The sequence below is a fragment of the Myxocyprinus asiaticus genome, chromosome 49 (genome assembly GCF_019703515.2).
Source record: "Myxocyprinus asiaticus isolate MX2 ecotype Aquarium Trade chromosome 49, UBuf_Myxa_2, whole genome shotgun sequence".
NCBI classification, from domain to species: Eukaryota; Metazoa; Chordata; class Actinopteri; order Cypriniformes; family Catostomidae; genus Myxocyprinus; species Myxocyprinus asiaticus.
Genome location: NC_059392.1, coordinates 24890138 through 24910077, shown reverse-complemented (window position 1 = coordinate 24910077; position 19940 = coordinate 24890138). Strand labels below are relative to the sequence as shown.

The 19940-nt window shown below is 38.0% G+C and overlaps 1 protein-coding gene across 1 annotated transcript; it reads left to right on the top strand.

Annotated features, from left to right (window-relative positions):
- The first annotated feature begins 4220 nt into the window (after window positions 1–4220).
- On the top strand, window positions 4221–9749 carry si:dkey-222p3.1 (uncharacterized protein LOC100007529 homolog). Its single transcript, XM_051693617.1, has 4 exons — window positions 4221–4407; window positions 5296–5342; window positions 6526–6846; window positions 8622–9749. The coding sequence occupies exons 1-4, from the start codon at window positions 4376–4378 to the stop codon at window positions 8747–8749; spliced, it is 528 nt and encodes a 175-aa protein (XP_051549577.1). The 5' UTR covers window positions 4221–4375; the 3' UTR covers window positions 8750–9749.
- The last annotated feature ends 10191 nt before the right edge of the window (window positions 9750–19940 follow it).

The following is a 19940-nucleotide window of genomic DNA, read 5'->3' as shown; positions in this document are numbered from 1 at the left end:
CATGGGAAAAGAGGTAAGAATGTTTTATACAAAAAAAAAAAAAAAAAAAAAAAAAAAAGTGTTTTAATTGCTGTCCAAAGTAAATTTCTTACATTTGTGGTTTACTGTCTAAGCAGATTTATTAAGGTACAAAATTACAAATCAAGCATGTTGGTGCATATCCAGTGATTTGATAAGCAAAATATTAGCCCTGAAGTACTAAGCCAGGTGCTTTGTTTTTTATGGTCACTATGGAGCAATTTGAATCAAACAGTCTTAGGAACATTAAGCCATTGTTATTTTACTGAAATGTTTCTTAAATTTGTTCTAATAACTAACTGTTCTGTTTATAATGTTTGCAATAAAGAGAGGACCTACATACATGTTTTTTTTTGTTGTTTTTTTTTTTCTCACTATGATTGTTTTGCTGTACAGATCACTTACCCATTTGATATATAATATGTATTTATAACTCAAAATATTTTTTACACAATTTATAAATAATTTATATACAGCTATATATATATATATATATATATATATATATATATATATATATATACACACACACTGCGTGCCTAATTATTAGGCAAGTGAGTATTCTGATCTTATCATTATTTTCATGCACATTTTCCAACTCCAAACCATATAAACTTGAATGCTTATTGTATTCAATCATTTTCAGGTGGTATGTATTTGTGTAATGAGGGAGGGTGTGGCGAAAGTGACTAACACCTTATATCAAGGTGTGCATAATTATTAGGCAACTTCATTACCTCAGGTAAAATGAGCCAAAAAAGAGATTTAACTGACACTAAAAAGTCAAATATTGTAAAATGCCTTTCAGACGGATGCAACACTCTTGAAATAGATAAACTATTGAGGCGTGACCACCGGACAATCAAACGTTTTGTTGCGAATAATCAACTGGGGCGCAAAAAACACATGGAGAAGAAAAGGCGCAAATTAACTGCAAAAGACTTGAGAAGAATTAAACGTGAAGCTACCAGGAACCCATTATCCTTCAGTGCCACCATATTCCAGAACTGCAACCTACCTGGAGTGTCCAGAAGTACAAGGTGTCAAGTGCTCAGAGACATGGCCAAGGTCAAGAAGGCTGAAACACGACCACCACTGAATAAGATTCACAAGATGAAGCATCAAGATTGGGCAAAGAAATGCATGAAGACAGATTTTTCAAAGGTTTTATGGACAGATGAAATGAGAGTGACTCTTGATGGACCAGATGGATGGGCCCGTGGCTGGATCACTAATGGACACAGGGCACCACTTCGAGTCAGGTGCCAGCAAGGTGGAGGAGGGGTACTGGTATGGGCTGTTATCATTAAGGATGAGGTAGTTGGACCGTTTCGAGTTGAAGATGGACTGAAACTCAACTCTCAAACCTACTGCCAGTTTCTGGAAAGTACTTTCTTCAAGCAGTGGTACAGGAAGAAGTCCTCAGCATTCAAGAAGGCCACGATCTTTATGCAGGACAGTGCTTCATCACATGCATCCAAGTACTCCACTGCTTGGCTAGCCAGCAAGGGCCTCAAAGATGCCCAAATAATGACTTGGCCCCCTTCCTCACCTGACTTAAGTCCTACTGAGAACTTGTGGGCCCTTCTCAAACGTGAGGGAAGACAATACGCCTCTTTGCACAGCATTTGGGAGGTTGTGGTTGCTGCTTCAGTGAAAATTGATCTTGAACAGATCAAGAAACTGACAGACTCCATGGATGGAGGGCTCATGGCAGTTACTGAAAAGAAGGGTGGCTATATTGGTCACTGAATATTTTTGAAAGGCCAAAAATGTTATTTAATTGTCATTTTGTGTTACTTATTTGTTGCACCCACTCTAAAAATTGAGAATAAACAATTGAGTTGGGAGAAATTATTTTTGTAATTTAGTTGCCTAAAAATTGTGCACACTTATATATCCCCCTGAGAAAGACAAAACTCACTTTTCCTTTGTTAAACATTCAGGTTTGAGGTTCAATATAATTTTGGATTAACTGAGAGCATTGTGTTTGTTCAACAATAAAATTAATCCTGAGGAATACAATTTGCCTAATAACTGGGCACGCAGTGCATATACAGGTGCATCTCAATAAATTAGAATGTCGTGGAAAAGTTCATTTATTTCAGTAATTCAACTCAAATTGTGAAACTCGTGTATTAAATAAATTCAATGCACACAGACTGAAGTAGTTTAAGTCTTTGGTTCTTTTAATTGTGATGATTTTGGCTCACATTTAACAAAAACCCACCAATTCACTATCTCAAAAAATTAGAATACATCATAAGACCAATAAAAAAAAACATTTTTAGTGAATTGTTGGCCTTCTGGAAAGTATGTTCATTTACTGTATATGTACACAATACTTGGTAGGGGCTCCTTTTGCTTTAATTACTGCCTCAATTCGGCGTGGCATGGAGGTGATCAGTTTGTGGCACTGCTGAGGTGGTATGGAAGCCCAGGTTTCTTTGACAGTGGCCTTCAGCTCATCTGCATTTTTTGGTCTCTTGTTTCTCATTGTCCTCTTGACAATACCCCATAGATTCTCTATGGGGTTCAGGTCTGGTGAGTTTGCTGGCCAGTCAAGCACACCAACACCATGGTCATTTAACCAACTTTTGGTGCTTTTGGCAGTGTGGGCAGGTGCCAAATGCTGCTGGAAAATGAAATCAGCATCTTTAAAAAGCTGGTCAGCAAAAGGAAGCATGAAGTGCTCCAAAATTTCTTGGTAAACGGGTGCAGTGACTTTGGTTTTCAAAAAACACAATGGACCAACACCAGCAGATGACATTGCACCCCAAATCATCACAGACTGTGGAAACTTAACACTGGACTTCAAGCAACTTGGGCTATGAGCTTCTCCACCCTTCCTCCAGACTCTAGGACCTTGGTTTCCAAATGAAATACAAAACTTGCTCTCATCTGAAAAGAGGACTTTGGACCACTGGGCAACAGTCCAGTTCTTCTTCTCCTTAGCCCAGGTAAGACGCCTCTGACGTTGTCTGTGGTTCAGGAGTGGCTTAACAAGAGGAATACAACAACTGTAGCCAAATTCCTTGACATGTCTGTGTGTGGTGGCTCTTGATGCCTTGACCCCAGCCTCTTGAATCGATTTTGCTTGACAATCATAAGGCTGCGGTTCTCTCGGTTGGTTGTGCATCTTTTTCTTCCACACTTTTTCCTTCCACTCAACTTTCTGTTAACATGCTTGGATACAGCACTCTGTGAACAGCCAGCTTCTTTGGCAATGAATGTTTGTGGCTTACCCTCCTTGTGAAGGGTGTCAATGATTGTCTTCTGGACAACTGTCAGATCAGCAGTCTTCCCCATGATTGTGTAGCCTAGTGAACCAAACTGAGAGACCATTTTGAAGGCTCAGGAAACCTTTGCAGGTGTTTTGAGTTGATTAGCTGATTGGCATGTCACCATATTCTAATTTTTTGAGATGGTGAATTGGTGGGTTTTTGTTAAATGTGAGCCAAAATCATCACAATTAAAAGAACCAAAGACTTAAACTACTTCAGTCTGTGTGCATTGAATTTATTTAATACACGAGTTTCACAATTTGAGTTGAATTACTGAAATAAATGAACTTTTCCACGACATTCTAATTTATTGAGATGCACCTGTATATATATTATCTGTGTCTCGTTTGGAAGGACGTCTCCTCCTGAGGTCGCATTTCTCAGCCGCATACGTCATCGAGGCTGTCTCGACACTCCGTATCGAGTATCGAAAGGATGCAGCCATTGAATGCGACCTTCTTTCACGGGAATGCATGAGGTGCATCCTTCGTGGGCACTCACAACCCACAATTCTTTGCTTCAACGGAAATGTCTAAAAAAAATAAATAAATAAAAAAAAAAAAATGACGCCAATTTGCCCGTAAATATGATGTTCAAACGCAAGGAATGTTAATTCCCAAGTTGAAGTACCTCAGTAGATGAGTGCAGAGTATATGTATAATTATATTAATAAATAATTAAAATAAAGTATTAGACTAAAAGTACACCTGTAAAATCTATTTTCTTTTCTCTCTACATCTTTATAACTCTCCTAAAATTTACCTCATACATTCCCTTCAAAGGGGACTTTGTTACTGTCTCACTCGAAGCGCTTGTTAAAGAGTGGCGTGCTGTCAAAGCAACCATGTTACGTTCCGTTTCCCCTACAAGGAGGACACTCGGTACTCTGTATACTGCATCCTTAGCACGCAACCTTCGAAACGAGACCGCTGATACACGCACCTACAACAGCTCTAAGCGCATGCGCAGTGTGCACGCAGGCACGCAAATAATGTATTAAAGGAATTAGTGACACCCGTTTCACTAAAAGCTGATATTTCAGATTAATTTCTGCTACAGATTTAACCGTTTAGATGATTAAAAATACGTACATCATGGTCAGAAGGTATGTTTTGTTGAAATGTTCGTGAAATAACAGCAGACGCCTTTATTCTCTTGGCCAGAGGACAAAGACGCAGTTAGCTAGCTACAGAAGCCTTTCTGCTAGCTGCGCTTTTACTTTCAATACATTGATCGTTTTATCATACATATGGTGCCGTAAATATACCTTGATATGTATAAATCTAATGTCTTGAAAAATGAGGTTCTGTTCGCCCGTTAGTTTATTTATAGTAGCCTATTAATACAGTAGATGTTTGTCAGACCAGAGACACAAAAACAAACGTTCAGTTCATGGAAAATGAAATGAAACTAATCTAGTTTGTTATAGTGCGCAGTACATAATTTATATGTGTATTACATAGCCTATATTATATAGTCTCTACACATAAACACCTGTTGCACACTGTAAAAGTGGCAACCTGCAATTGTTAGCTACCTTAAGGAGCTATTTCTACCTGATCTAACTCTTAAAATGGCTTTTGTTGATGTAACCAACTGTATTCAAGTTGATTTAGACATGTTAAATAATGTTTTTGTCATTTTGTTTTTTCAGAGCAGCACAGAATTGCATTAATGTCAGATTCATTAGGTGTATATAGTATATAATGGAAATCCAGTTATTTTCTAACTTCTACAAATGTTTGTAAATATGCATTGCACTAATCAGAGGTTTCATCATCCACTTCTGTCACTGTAAATGATGTAGTGTTGACTTCTGTGCCTCAGTACAGTACCTGTTATTACAGTGTGTCAGTCCCCTCTGGAACAGATGCATCTGAGAAACAAAATTAACTAGTACCTTGAGGCATATCTTTAAGGGATTAGTGGTTTATCACAGGGTTACTAGTTTAATTGTTGCTGTATACCAATTTCTTGTGTTTTGTATTTGCAGCATCTGGGCTTCTCTCGTCTGTTTGCTTATGGTGTTTATAGATGAAGGTAAGCACATACAGTTATGTATAACGTATTTGAAAGTGAAGCTTGTGCAACACAAAATGGATTTACTTTTAAAGTCAGCATGAATTCAAACTTGACACTTTTTACTTTCTTCATGCACATTTCTGGCCTTATTGCGCATTGTTCATTTTATTCTAAAGATGTCATCACTATCTTATTTTTAACCCCTCCCCTCCAACCATCTGTCGTATGTATAGAGACCACTTTTCCAATAATTCAATTGTAACATGTAAAGGTTGGGCAGGGAGGAGGTGGGACTGGCTGAACAGTTAACAAAGTTTTAATATCAAACTCAACTTAAAACCAACATAAACAAACATGCAGCACGGCCGCATGCGCGTCTCTCTCTCTCCCTCTCCAGCGTCTCCAGCCATCTCTTATCTCGCTCTCCCGCTGATCAGCTGATTCAGCACCGGCTGTGGTTGGCCTGGCCACGCCCTCCTCCTCGTCACACTCCTCCCCCCTCCCCGCCATCTCTGGGGTGGGGGGGGGGGGGGGGCACTGCCCTTCCGGCCGTTCTTTCAGCTGTTGGTCCACCCACCTCCTGGGAACCTGGGGGAGAGATGAGGGGAGGCGTGGGAAGAAGGAAAGGGTGAGTGGACACACACAGAGAGAGAGATAAGAACTTGCTCGCTGGCTCCCAGATGTGCCCCTGGCAGACGGAACCACTCCTCCCTTTCTCAGCAGATGGCCGCGGTTCCTCCGGCTCTCGGCTCTCGGCAGCGACCCCTCAGTCCCCAGACAGACAGCCGCGGCTGCTCCCCTGGCGAATGGCAGCGACGAGGACTCCACGACAGCACATTCCTCCTCCCTCCCGGATTTCGGCACCACTGTAACACATAAAGGACGGGCAAGAAGGTGGCGGGAACCGGCTGAACAGTAAACATAAAATTTAATGGTAAACTTAAAAGCAACATCAACAAACGTGCAGCGCAGCCACGTGCGTCTCTCTCTTGAACCGGTGACTCCGGCCGCCCCTTTATCTCGCTCTCCCGCTGATCAGCTGATTCAGCGCTGGCCGTGCTCCATCACTGCCCGGCCACACCTTCCTCCTCATCACACCAATCAATTTTTGATGGATAAAATAAATTCCTGCCCTACATTGTTTTTCTCATTGAACATACTATTTTCCCTGGTTTCATGTTGACTTATTTCTCTTTGTCAGTTTCTCTGCAAGAAACAGTTGAGGGTTTCATCGGAAGTTCTGCAGTTTTGCCGTGCCATTCTGGTAACAAGCGACTTCAAGCCATTACAGCACACTGGAGATACAAAGACGTCAAGAACGTTTACGACATACTAGATGGCAAAGGATCAGTAAAGGAGCAGGATTCAGCATTCAAGAGCAGAGCTGCAACGTTCCCTGTGGAGTATATGAAAGGCAACTTCTCACTCTCACTCGGGAATCTTCGACAGACTGATGCTGGGACATACTGCTGCTTCATCCCTGATGTTGGTCACCACCAATGCACAGAGCTACAAATTAAAGGTGTGATGAAACTGCAATATATCTATGCTTTAATGTGATTTAGGAGTGAATTTGAAGTACAAGTGAAGTGTGTATTTAAACGTTAAAATACTGTCTCCTTTCCCAGTTTAATGCAGAGATAACAATAAGTGAGATACAGTATCCATAGGTTGACTTCCAGAAGACTGTAAACACTTTGGCTGTGTGCCGCTATTAAAAAATATTTTTTGACTGTTTGAGCAGCCTAACATATCAACTTTTGGGTGTGACCACCTGTAATAAGCTGATTAGCTTATTAAGAAATTGTATACCCTAAAAAGCCGAACATTCTATTAGGGAAAAGAAAAAAATAAATGTAAAAGCAAAAATGAAAATAAAATAACAAATCCTGAAAGAAAAATAAAGTCCAAAACAAAATAAATCTGTAAAAGACAGAAAACAAATCCCAAAACAAAATGAAAAATCAGAAAAACAAAACAATAAAACAAAACTGAACAATGAAACTGAAAACACAAAATAAAAAAAAAATTAAATCCCAAAATAAACTAAATCTTAAAAAAAAAAATAAAATCCCAAATCCAAAAAATAACACAATTCTCTAAACAAAACGATACAACTTTATTTATAAATAAATAATAATCTGTAAGAAAAATAACATCTTAAAAACAAAATAAAAAACTCCAAAACAATAACAAATCCAGAAAAAAAATAAACTGAACTAAAAACACAAAAGAACAAATATGGGGGAAAATAATCACAAATTAAAATTACAAATCCGAAAATCAAAACAACGTTACTGGAAAAAACAAAACAAAACACACACACAAATCAATAAATCCAAATAACAAATTAAAAAAGATATATATATATATATATATATATATATATATATATATATTCTCAAAATCTGAAAAGTTATATATATATTTTATTTATTTATAAGTACTGTGCAAAAGACTTAAGATGTTTCACAAAAACATTTGTCTTAAGATGGTTATTTATATCTTCAGCTTTAGTGTGTCAATAGGTAATATAAATGTTAGACTCCCAAATATTACTTTTGCAAATAGAAAAGATTAGAATAGAAGAACAGGGAGCCCTGCAACAGATGTCATGGCCCCCACAGAGCCCCCCACTGAACATCGAGTCAGTCTGAGATTACATAAAGAGACAGAAGCAAGTGAGACAGCTGAAATAGAAGAACTGTGACGAATTCTCCAAGAAGCTTTGAACATCCTGTCTGCCAACAACCAAGAAAAACTGTGTCCAGGTGTATCTAGGAGAACTGGTGCTGTTTTAAAGGCAAAGGTGGTCACACCGAATATTGATTTGGCTTTTTTATGTTTACTGGACTTTGTATGACATTAAGTGATAAATGAAAACTATTTATGCCATTAGTTTTGAAGACATCCTCACTATGCAACATTTTCCCCAAGTGCCTAAAACTTTTGCACAGTACTTATATATATATATATATGAATAAAAAATTCCAGTTTATAAAACAAAATAATAAAGTAAAAAACCCAACTGACTAGTTGTGTATCATTGTTGATGAGGGGCGGGGCAGTTGGAGTGCTGGGGAAACCTGTTTGGAAACAGTCATAGTTTCTTGTACTCTATTTAGTGGTGAACAAATGCCACACTTCCCCTTTAAAGTCTGAGTGCATTTGCTAATGATAGCACATACTGTGAAGTTCAGTGATTCTATACTAGCCTATATTCTAAGCTTTTATTAATTATTTGTCTTATTTTCTCTCTCTCTCTCTCGTGTGTGTGTGTGTGTGTGTGTGTGTTAGAGAGACCAAGGGGACTCCAGGAGCAAGACAAACCAAGCTCAAGAAGCAATGGAGTTGAAGCAAAAGCAGAGAAGATTGTGTCTCTGTTGATTCCTTTCTTCTCTATTACTATTCTGAGCTGTATTTGAGATGTGACTGCAGTGAGTTAAGCAGTGTGTGCTTCAGTAGCAGAGCTGCAATAAGCCTTTTCTCTGCTATGTTATGAATAAAGCTCAAACATCTTGTACCTGGAATCAAAACCTTTTGAATTGGGACTTCCCTGTTTTCTTCTGTGTATTCACTGGACCACAGTAGGAACCACAATATTACATTTTGTGTTGTTTATCTTGACCAAATTGTGACAAACATTTGGACACACACATGACAGTGTCCTTAACATTTCTGACCTGTTACGGATCTGTGGGTAGACGCCATATTTAATCAAACAGTGAATGAAATGTTGAGTACAGTCTGTTCAATGGACTGTACTGTTGTCTACTTTATTGTCAAACATTCAGTGGACAAAACCCAAAAATGACCAGGGTTGAAAAAGAAAGAAGAAAAAAATAGACATGACCTAAGAAATGAAGACAATGCAATTATCAGTTAATACATACGAAAAATATGCTCAATTGAATGTATTTGACATATATCAGCTTCATTTTCATTTGCATAAAATTAAATGCGCCGTCTACCCTGACGTCCATTAAATTTTCTGGAATCCTGATGTTCTGATGAGATGCTCTTGCTAATGCTTTTTTTATATGATAATTAATTGTTTGTAAGCTATTTACAGGTTATAAAGAGCTCTTCTGTTTTACATAGTTTAGTTGCACTAAAGTGAACTCACTAGCTTTATGTATTTATTTGATCTATTTATGTAAATTATCAATTTAATTTATTGTTGTAACAGTGCAATGTGGACTAGAGTTGTTAAAGTTAAGGTAATGTACATTTATTCTTGTAACTATGTGTGAAAATTATTTTGCTTGACTGACACTAAAATGAGCTCCCTATCTTATTTGTTTATTTATTTAATTTAACATGTAAAACATGTTAACTCTGGTGTGTAACTGTGCTATGCTGACTTGAGTAATGTAAGTGTGCAAGTATTACGATACTAGTGCAAGTAAAGTTTGCTTCTTGTAACTTCTGTCTGAAGATTCTTTTGTACTGTTGTTTTGACAAAACGAGATGCACAGAAGGAATGCATTCCATCAGAGTCCCTTTAAGGCAAGTCAGATCACTAAAACAACCATCTTTTTCTATGGATACAAGTACACCCATGGACCACTTTATTAGGTACACCTGTACAGCTAATTATTCATGCAATTATCTGATCAGCCAATCACGTGGCAGCAGTGAAATGCATAAAGTCATGCAGATATGGGTCAGGAGCTTCAGTTAATGTTCACATCAACCATCAGAATGGGGAAAAATGTGATCTCAGTGATTTGGACCATGGCGTGATTTTTGGTGGCAGTTTTTTTACAGGCAAAACAGCCTTTCTGCTTCAGCTGCTCAGCAGGTTTCCCTTTCCTCTGGCCATTTTCTCTTCTTAACCATTTTGCCATACATTTTGACACCATTCTTTACAACCTTGCAAGCTGGGATTTCCTGTAAGGAATGCGAATCTTTTATCACATTTGAAATGTCAACATCATCGTGGCGGTGAGTTTTGCGTCACTCACAACTTTTTTGACAAAACACTAATGAGGTGCATGTAGGTCATTTTTTGCGAATTCAGAGACACGAGGGGCAGCAGGGGCTTTTTCTCTGCCCCAGGCAAGGTACAGTATGATAAAAAAAAAAAAAAAAGCATTTAACTTAACTACCCAGAAACCTTGTGTAAGAAAACAGAAAAAAACTAGTAATTAAGAAAGACCTAGTGGTAAAGTTTTTGTTTAATGTGTGAGGAAACCTAGGTTCAAATCCTGAGCTGTTGCACTGAGGAAAATAAATTTGTCACTGTCTTTGTCCAAAATGTGAATATTTTAATTACCAAAACGGAATGTAGCAACACAAATATCAGCTACCATATCTAACTTCCTTTCATGCATCATATCATATACACCGATCAGCCACAACATTAAAAACACCTGTCTAATATTGTGTAGGTCCCCCTTGTGCCGCCAAATCAGCATCAACCCGCATCTCAGAATAGCATTCAGAGATTATATTCTTCTCAGCACAATTATACAGAGTGGTTATCTGAGTTACCGTAGACTTTCTGTCAGCTCAAACCAGTCTGGCCATTCTCTGTTGACCTCTCTCATCAACAAGACATTTCAGTCCACAGAACTGCCGCTCACTGGATGATTTTTAGCACCATTCCGGAGTAAAGTCTAGAGACTGTTGTGTGTGAAATCCCAGGAGATCAGAGTTACAGAAATACTCAAATCAGCCCGTCTGGTACCAACAATCATGCCATGATGGTTGATGTGAACATTAACTGAACTCCTGACCCGTATCTGCATGATTTTATGCACTGCACTGCTGCCACACGATTGGCTGATTAGATAATCACATGGATGATTGTTGGTGCCATATCTCTCCTCTTGACTTTTTTGTTTGTTAAGTTTTACTTTTACTCCACCATCCAAACATTTATAGTATCAAAATCACAGGTATTTTTTTTTATACATGCGATCTTATATGACAATAAAATTGGTGTGTTGTGTATTTAGCTAATGTGTTTGAGTCACACTACTGATTAGACCTTCTCAATACAGTGGTTGCTATGTGCAGTATTTGCTTAGACATTACACAGATTTGGTTTGCAAATGAAAAGATCACCAGAGGGAAGAGAACAAATGTACATCAACATTACCTCTCTTTGTTCTATCAGTTCTCTGACATCATCAACAGAAAGATAAAAATATCCTCATTTTCATTTTGTGGAATGGTGTTTGGTCAGTCTGGGTCTCTGTAACAACACATACTGTAGATGTAACCTACAGAACTGTTTTGCACATCTCACATCAGTATACAGATGTTTTACTGTATATCCTGTGTTCAGCATATCTGAACACAATGGGTCTCATTTATTAATTATTGGCTACAAATTCTCTTATGTGCACCGAAAAGGTTATCATGCAAAATTTCCAAATGTGCACTCGCATAAATGTGGTCTCACCCTTATTTTAATGTTGATGAATCTGGATTATTCTGTGCTCGAAGTTAGTAACTAGCTTAAATTATTAAATAATAAGATGAGACCCATGGGCGGCACTAGGGCTGGGCCTCTGGGGCTTGAGCCACAAATGTTTTCTATAAAGCCCTGAATGTTTTATCATATTGTAGTAATGTCAGTTCTGTCAGGAAGACTCGCAGATTTGAGTAAAGTTTTAGATGACATTTATTTGATGAATATAAAACAGGAATGTAATGTCTCTCTTTGGCATAAACCCCGTCTGGCGGTCCGAAGAAGTTGTACTCGGAACCATCAGATCCTGCCGGAGATAGGAGGCAGGGGCGAGGAGCCTACCCCTGTGCAGGACGGGACTCAACCAGTGGTGGTGGGGTGGAGGAGGTTGCCCTTGTTAGCACAACTGAAACAGCAATGTGATAGAATGTGAGCAGACTTATAAAGCATTGGCTTACATGTGATTGGCTAGGAGTTACCTAGCTAATGGTGCGATGATGTACAGCTGCTAGTCTTCCCGCTAGAACTAAGCTGTGCTTACATTTCCAGTGCTTATACTGTATAAAGTTGATACTAAAACATATTTAAATATTTTAACATATTCAATATTAAGTAATACATATATACATTAATGATACCTGTCTTTCCAATATTAGTAACACCCAATAAACACCACAATCGATTTAACACTGTTCTGCCCACAATGTAATGAGGATCTTCATGTAAATTAAGAATAATCTCACTATCTGATCGCTTGATGTTGTTCCAAGTAGGGCTGAAACGATTAGTCGACATTATCGACAACGTCAACAATATTTTACAAATTATTGTTGTCGAAAAGTCGTTTGATCTTATTTAACTCTAATGATGACGCGTGAGAGCAGCACTGCAGTTCGCACCTGACTGAGGAGAGGAAGAATTACACAGCTCACAGTCCAGATGCACACTAAACTTTCCAAACAGCTTCAGCTGATGTAAATCACAAAGTATGAGGGAATTATAATGCAAAAATACTAAATAAGTAAATACAGAAGCACTCTCATTGTGGAATAAGCGGAGCCGGAGCTGCCGCTCCGCTGAAGCAAACTTGCGTGTCGAGCATCTTTAAAGGAAACACCCCGCCGTTACATCTTTAATGCAGCTATAATATAATGCATTATAGCTTCAAAAAAGTTCAAATAATATGGAAGCAGATCATGTAAACACTGTAACTACAAACTCCGAAACTGGCATTTCTCTGTGCGGTCAGCACCTCTTCTATGAGTTCCGCAAAGTGTCCCGATCTAAGGGGGAGAGATTGAAACTGCACCCGGCTGGTGTACACCGTCGCGGGGACGCTCGTCCCTCGAGCGCGCCTGCTGCAGCCAGATTATAACATGATGACTCGCGACTTATTGAATCATAATATATGCGTCACTCTGCATTTCTTATGGTGAATAAAATTGGCAATATGCTGCTTTATTAATAAGAGAGAGTTTGTTTTTTTAAGAGTTAAAGATGGATTGAAGTGAACAGGAAGGTATGAGTGTAAGTCTTCGCCCCAATATACACTGCAACAAAATATGTTTTTGATTTGTTTTGGCTTGTTTTCCAATGTAAATATCAAAAACTCCTTTAAAACAACGTACATTTACTTTAGCAGCTGTACTACAGAAGAAAATAATTGTTATCTGAGAATGCTGAATAATATTAAAAATACAAATATTTTAAAATAACTAAAAATCCATAAAAAAATTATGCATTCACCTGAGAAGCAGCATATAAGATATTTAGACTCTCTTTTAGAGAATAGATCTTTTTTGTTTTTACTGCACTCGCAGAAGTATAACAAATTGAAAAAGAAAAAAATATACACTTATACACAAAAAAATACTGTTACGTCCTCAGTGTGCTTTATCTACGGGTTTTAAAGGAGGAACGGGGTTATGGTTTTAAGAGCGATGATCTTTACCCTGGCCCAGCACCACAGACACAAGGTCATTTTATTAACATTTATTTTGCTCAGAAAATAGAAGTATTAAATAACTTAATAGGAAGCATCAGCTTCAGGAGGGGGAAAAGCCAAAACAACAAACATAAGAGGTCTGCCTAGCGGGAGTAAAACCGTAACTAAACTATTCCAAGAAAAACAGAAATGAACGGGGGTACACCACTCTGAGAACTCTCTAAATGAAAGGTTCTCACTCTCTGTGAGTTTCCCCTCTGCTTTTAAGCTACCTTCCTCCTGATTATTGAGCAGGCTCAGCTGGGAGCAATCAGCTTACCTGCCCAAGACAGTGTGAGAGGAGCAAAAGAGGAAAAAGAGGGAGAATACACAGGGAAAATACACACAGTAACTCAAATCACTAGTGACAGTGACAACTATACACAATAACAACAATAAAAAATAATTATGTCCCTGGACATAACAATACATTTATATTTAAGATACATTCTCAAAGCACGTCTAAATATCTTCTATGTTACTTCCAAAGTAAATGTATCTTGTTTTAAGGATTTTAGACAATTTTAAATGGAAAACAAGACAAAAACACTTGATAACAATAGGATTTTTTGCAGTGAATTTCTTTACTGAATTAAACTTAATAAAAGTATTTTTTTTTTCCCTTTAATTCAGTGAATGTCATTTAGAGGTATTTTTAAAAGACAATTTTGTCCTCTTTATTGTTAGTAAACACATTTAATACAATATTTTAAGTCGGGGCACAAGCTGAATAATCGGTTAAGAGCTAATGATTAATCGTTGCAATAATCACCGAATAGTCGAATAATCATTCTAATAATCATTAGATTAATCGATTATCAAAATAATCGTTAGTTGCAGCCCTAGTCAAAAAAACATGTATATAGTGCTGATACTTCACAAAGCTGAGAAGACTGTTTTTTTTATTTTTACAGTGCCTCACCTGAGTGTGTAGATAAAGCAATGGTTCGAGGTTAGTTACGTTGATATCATTAACTACTTTAAGTTGTTATGACAGCCAACAACTGCACAAGTTGAGCCTGAAATTCACTTTCACTTAAAATAAATAAATAAATAAATAAATAAATAAACTTAAATGGTTGTTGTTCTCCATCTGGATCACACCTTTCGGTAGTTTTTTTCACTGTATCTGGAGAACAGAAACCGAAAACAGACAATAAGTATCATCATGGCGCCACCCAGTGGTTGCTCAGGAAAACTGTGGATAATAAGGATTCGGCCCGTATTTAAAGGGGAAAATTGCATTCAGTATGAAATCCATATAGGACGCTGTTTGTCCCATACTTTAGCATCACAGACCCAAACTGCTTTGAATATTTCACAAATCTAGTGAAATGGACCTGAAACATGTAAGTTATGTTTGTGCTTCATGTCATCTACATACTCAGGTGAAGCACTGTAAAAACAAACAGCATGATGAATTTATGGTACCATTGTTTTCAGATTTTACTGCCTATTTTAAATATGCTCTTTGTTCGTAATCTTGTCCAACTGCTTTGGATATATCGGTCTTTCCCCTTTCAAGTCAACTGGAGCTGTACTTTTATTCCACTTGTTTACATTGATAATAGCTGCCCAGCCTGCCCGCCCTGCCAGCATTGCCGTTCACCAGCTTATGTTGTGTTTTGGGTGCTGGTCCCCCAGCATGGTATGCAAGCTTAAACTGAGAGTGACTCTTGATGGACCAGATGGATGGGCCTGTGGCTGGATCACTAATGTCACAGGGCACCACTTCAAGTCAGGTGCCAGCAAGGTGGAGGAGGAGTACTGGTAAACTAGCTTAACCAGCTTCATCAGCTGGTCAACCAGCTTCACCAGCTAGATGTTGCAGGTGAAAAGCTTTCTATGCTGGTTCACCAGCCAGACCAGCAGCAAACCAGCACTAACCAGCATAAACCAGCCTAGACCAGCATGGGAACTGCATGCTGGATAAGCTGGTCTTTTCAGCAGGGAGCATTCCAAAGATGGCCGCCAAATGAACTGACTTGCCTTGAAAGGTACTTTGGCAGCACCTATAGCTGACAGTAATTCTTGTTCCATAGTAACATTCTGTTTACTGTTTACTGTCAGGTACTATATGTGCATCCCAGAGCGCACACTTCTGCACTATTCTACGCCATTTTGCAGTGTATGATTTTAATTTATTCATTAATTATTTATTTATTTTATAATTTTAACAGTGGTATTTGTAACAAGACCATAGTAAGCACATGGAAGCATGGATCTTCTTCACTACCATGGTTTACCATCATGTAACATGATTTCTATAAAACAAACTATGGCATTTTTGTAATTATAAACAGTAGACCTACTCTAAACACATTTAAAAACAATAAATACATAAAGATATAAGAAATTATAAGTTGTAACAAAAATGAATAAAATTTCCTCACTCCCCTAATGTAGCCTATGACAAATTTAATAGAGCTGAAGTAGTGATATGATAATATTTATTATCAATCAATTTCTCCCTAAAGTACAGTTAGTGTTACTATAGTAAATTCAAGGGTGGTGATGTAGAATTCTGTGCCGAATACAAATGGTTTCCACTTCTCTCACCTTGCTTCTCACTGATTCTCCCAAAGCTGCGAGTTTAAGAGCTCGAGCTCTATGAGTTTTACGCTCGCGCTGCTCTGTCCATTGAGCCGTATCCGTCTACAGAGTCATACAGGTGCATTAGCTGAGGTTGTGCCTCCACCTGTGTATTTGACGCTGCTAAACCAGATACTTCAGATGCATTGCTAGACTTCAAAATCAGATGAACCGTGGTGCAAATGTGTACCAACCCGTATAATTGAGAACCAACTGATATACTCCAAGTCTAGATAAACGTTCTAATGCAAAGAGGAACTTGATGATAGATGTGATTATTATGACTGATAAATGCCCCCCATTTGTAAACTAATGCCCCCTCTTCACTAATTTGCTCTCAGCACCCCCTGGTATCCTTTGAACGCCCCCGCTGAGAACCCCTGTAAACTGTTGGACACTTCATGCACTCAGTGCTCGCGGCTTGCCGTACGTATTGAAAGGAGTGGAATTACCTGGCTGCGATGCTGGTCTGACAAAACAACTGTAAATAAAGGAGAATGTGGAGAACTAGCGAAACTTCAGTGAAGACACTGTGTGAATATGTATGTTGTTTGAGATATAAGTGTTGAACTGAGGTTGGCTAATGCACTAAATATTGAAGCAACACATCATATGCGTTTGAAATGTCACTTCCATCAGCTGTCAAATAGCGAGTACTTCCGTGTAGTAAAAAAAACAAAAAACGTTACGTTACGTTTTCCATTTGGGATGATACTTCACTTGGAAATTTCACACACTGGGCAGTGCCATGATGATTCTGATTGTCTGTTTTCTGTTTCTGGTCTCAAAAAACAATGTATAAACTAACAAAACGAGCAATCTAGACAGAGAACAACAAACATTTAAGTGTTATTTGGAGTAAAAATGAATTTCAGGCTCAACTTGTGTAGTTGTTGGCTGTCATAACTCAAAGTAGTTAAAGATATCAACCTAACTAACCTCGGGCCATCGCTTCATGACATCTACAAACTCAGGTGAGGCACTGTCAAAAACATGACTGTAAAGTATCGGCCCTGTGGAGCCAAATGCTTTTTTTTAAAAAAAATTTTTTTATTTTTTTCGTTTTTACAAATGTAATACTCTAAACATCACATTATCCCCTAAAAACATACCAATGCAAGTAAAAACACCAGCCTGGAAATTTGAAACAGGCGTTATAAATCATGGAACATTTCCACCTTCTGGAAAAAAGTCATCATTTAGCGGAAGTATGGAATTTAATGATTTTACTTATCACTAATGGACACAGGGCACCACTTCGAGTCAGGTGCCAGCAAGGTGGAGGAGGGGTACTGGTATGGGCTGTTATCATTAAGGATGAGGTAGTTGGACCGTTTCGAGTTGAAGATGGACTGAAACTCAACTCTCAAACCTACTGCCAGTTTCTGGAAAGTACTTTCTTCAAGCAGTGGTACAGGAAGAAGTCCTCAGCATTCAAGAAGGCCATGATCTTTATGCAGGACAGTGCTTCATCACATGCATCCCAGTACTCCGCTGCTTGGCTAGCCAGCAAGGGCCTCAAAGATGCCCAAATAATGACTTGGCCCCCTTCCTCATCTGACTTAAGTCCTACTGAGAACTTGTGGGCCCTTCTCAAACGTGAGGGAAGACAATACGCCTCTTTGCACAGCATTTGGGAGGTTGTGGTTGCTGCTTCAGTGAAAACTGATCTTGAACAGATCAAGAAACTGACAGACTCCATGGATGGAGGGCTCATGGCAGTTACTGAAAAGAAGGGTGGCTATATTGGTCACTGAATATTTTTGAAAGGCCAAAAATGTTATTTAATTGTCATTTTGTGTTCCTTATTTGTTGCACCTACTCTAAAAATTGAGAATAAACAATTGAGTTGGGAGAAATTATTTTTGTAATGTAGTTGCCTAATAATTGTGCACACTTATATATCCCCCTGAGAAAGACAAAACTCACTTTTTCTTTGTTAAACATTCAGGTTTGAGGTTCAGTATAATTTTGGATTAACTGAGAGCTTTGTGTTTGTTCAACAATAAAATTAATCCTGAGGAATACAATTTGCCTAATAACTGGGTATGCAGTGTAAAGCTTAACACTATAAAGCCTATATGAAATAATAGTCAGAAAAAAAAATCAATCAGAAACATGAAGGCAAAAGGGTCCTATAAGCAGGCTGGGGGTCCTCATAGTCACAGGGCAACTATTGAGGGGGCCTTGTGTAAGCTGACAGCTGTGGGGGCCACATATTCAAGCATATAGAAATATTTGTTTTCAAAGCTGATGGGCTGCCAGTCCAACAATTATACACAATAAATATACAATCCACTCTGGTTTCCCATGGTCCCCGGTTCCTCTTGGGCTATCTGAAAGACAAGAAAACAACAATGGACAAACAAAAAGTTTAAAACATTAGTGGTTCGTCAGTCAATAACAATTTTATTCAGAATTATAAAATGACATTTCTTTTTTTCTTCAGATTTTACACACCTTTGATAAGAAGCTTTATGCATTTGAAATGTTGTAGGCTTGTAGGCTCTGTGATATGGTAGATGTAATTCCCTGCATCAGTGAACTGAAGACTGTTGATTTTGATGGAGCAATTCCCATTCACATATTCCTCAGGGAAAGTTTCAACTCTGTTCCTGTACTACAAATCTTGTTCTGCAACTGATTCTTTGCTCTCATTTATGGCATATACAACCATTTCTACCTTGGAATACCTTGAAATATTATTGTATCTCCAGTTTTCAGTAATAATTAGATTTTCATCTTGAAGATTAATATCACTGAGCACTAAACATGGCAAGACCACAGAGCAACCAATAAAACCCTCAACTGTGGACTGCTGAGAAACTGGAAAAGAGAGAGACAGAGAACCCATAAAGAGCACATTTGTTATTAATGTGCCATTAGTTTAATTTAAAAATGGATTATAAATGGCTCACCTTTGATCATAGACAGAAATACAAAGATGAAGTACCAACTGTGGAAAAAGAAGATAAGTACATGAGCAGGTTTGTAAACAACTTTTTACTTTTTTACTTGACAAAGTTTGAGAAATATATTTTCACACATATTCTCCATCATCCACAATTATTGGCAGTGTCTCGGATGCCCATCGGATGTCAGTGGTGGAACAAAAATACAAGCATTTTGATTAAAATGATCAATTGATTGATAGCTCAACACCACTGACATTTGAAAATCATGAGGTTTAATGAAATTAGCATATACAAAGTACAAAAGATTGCACTAAAAGATTGCACTAAAATAAAGCATGAGCACCAACATGAAACCCAATACATATACATATATAAGCCTTGTACGTGGAAAGTAAATTCACAGAATTAATCTTAACGATTTTGCTGTAAAATACTTTGTAGTAAATATCAGTCTATACTAGGACACTAGTACACTTAACTCTCTCTCTGTGGCTTGCGTTAGCACCTAATGCTAAATATATACTCAAACCTCGTGTCCAACAAAATGGTGTACCAAACTAAGCTTACTTTATCTATAATTCAAAATTCATTAAAGCATAACTAGGCCTACCTGTTGCCCATAGTGCTTAAATTTGAATCTATATCATCCAAATTATGAGATTTAACAAACGGTTGTAACCTCAAATGCACAGGAACAGGAAAAT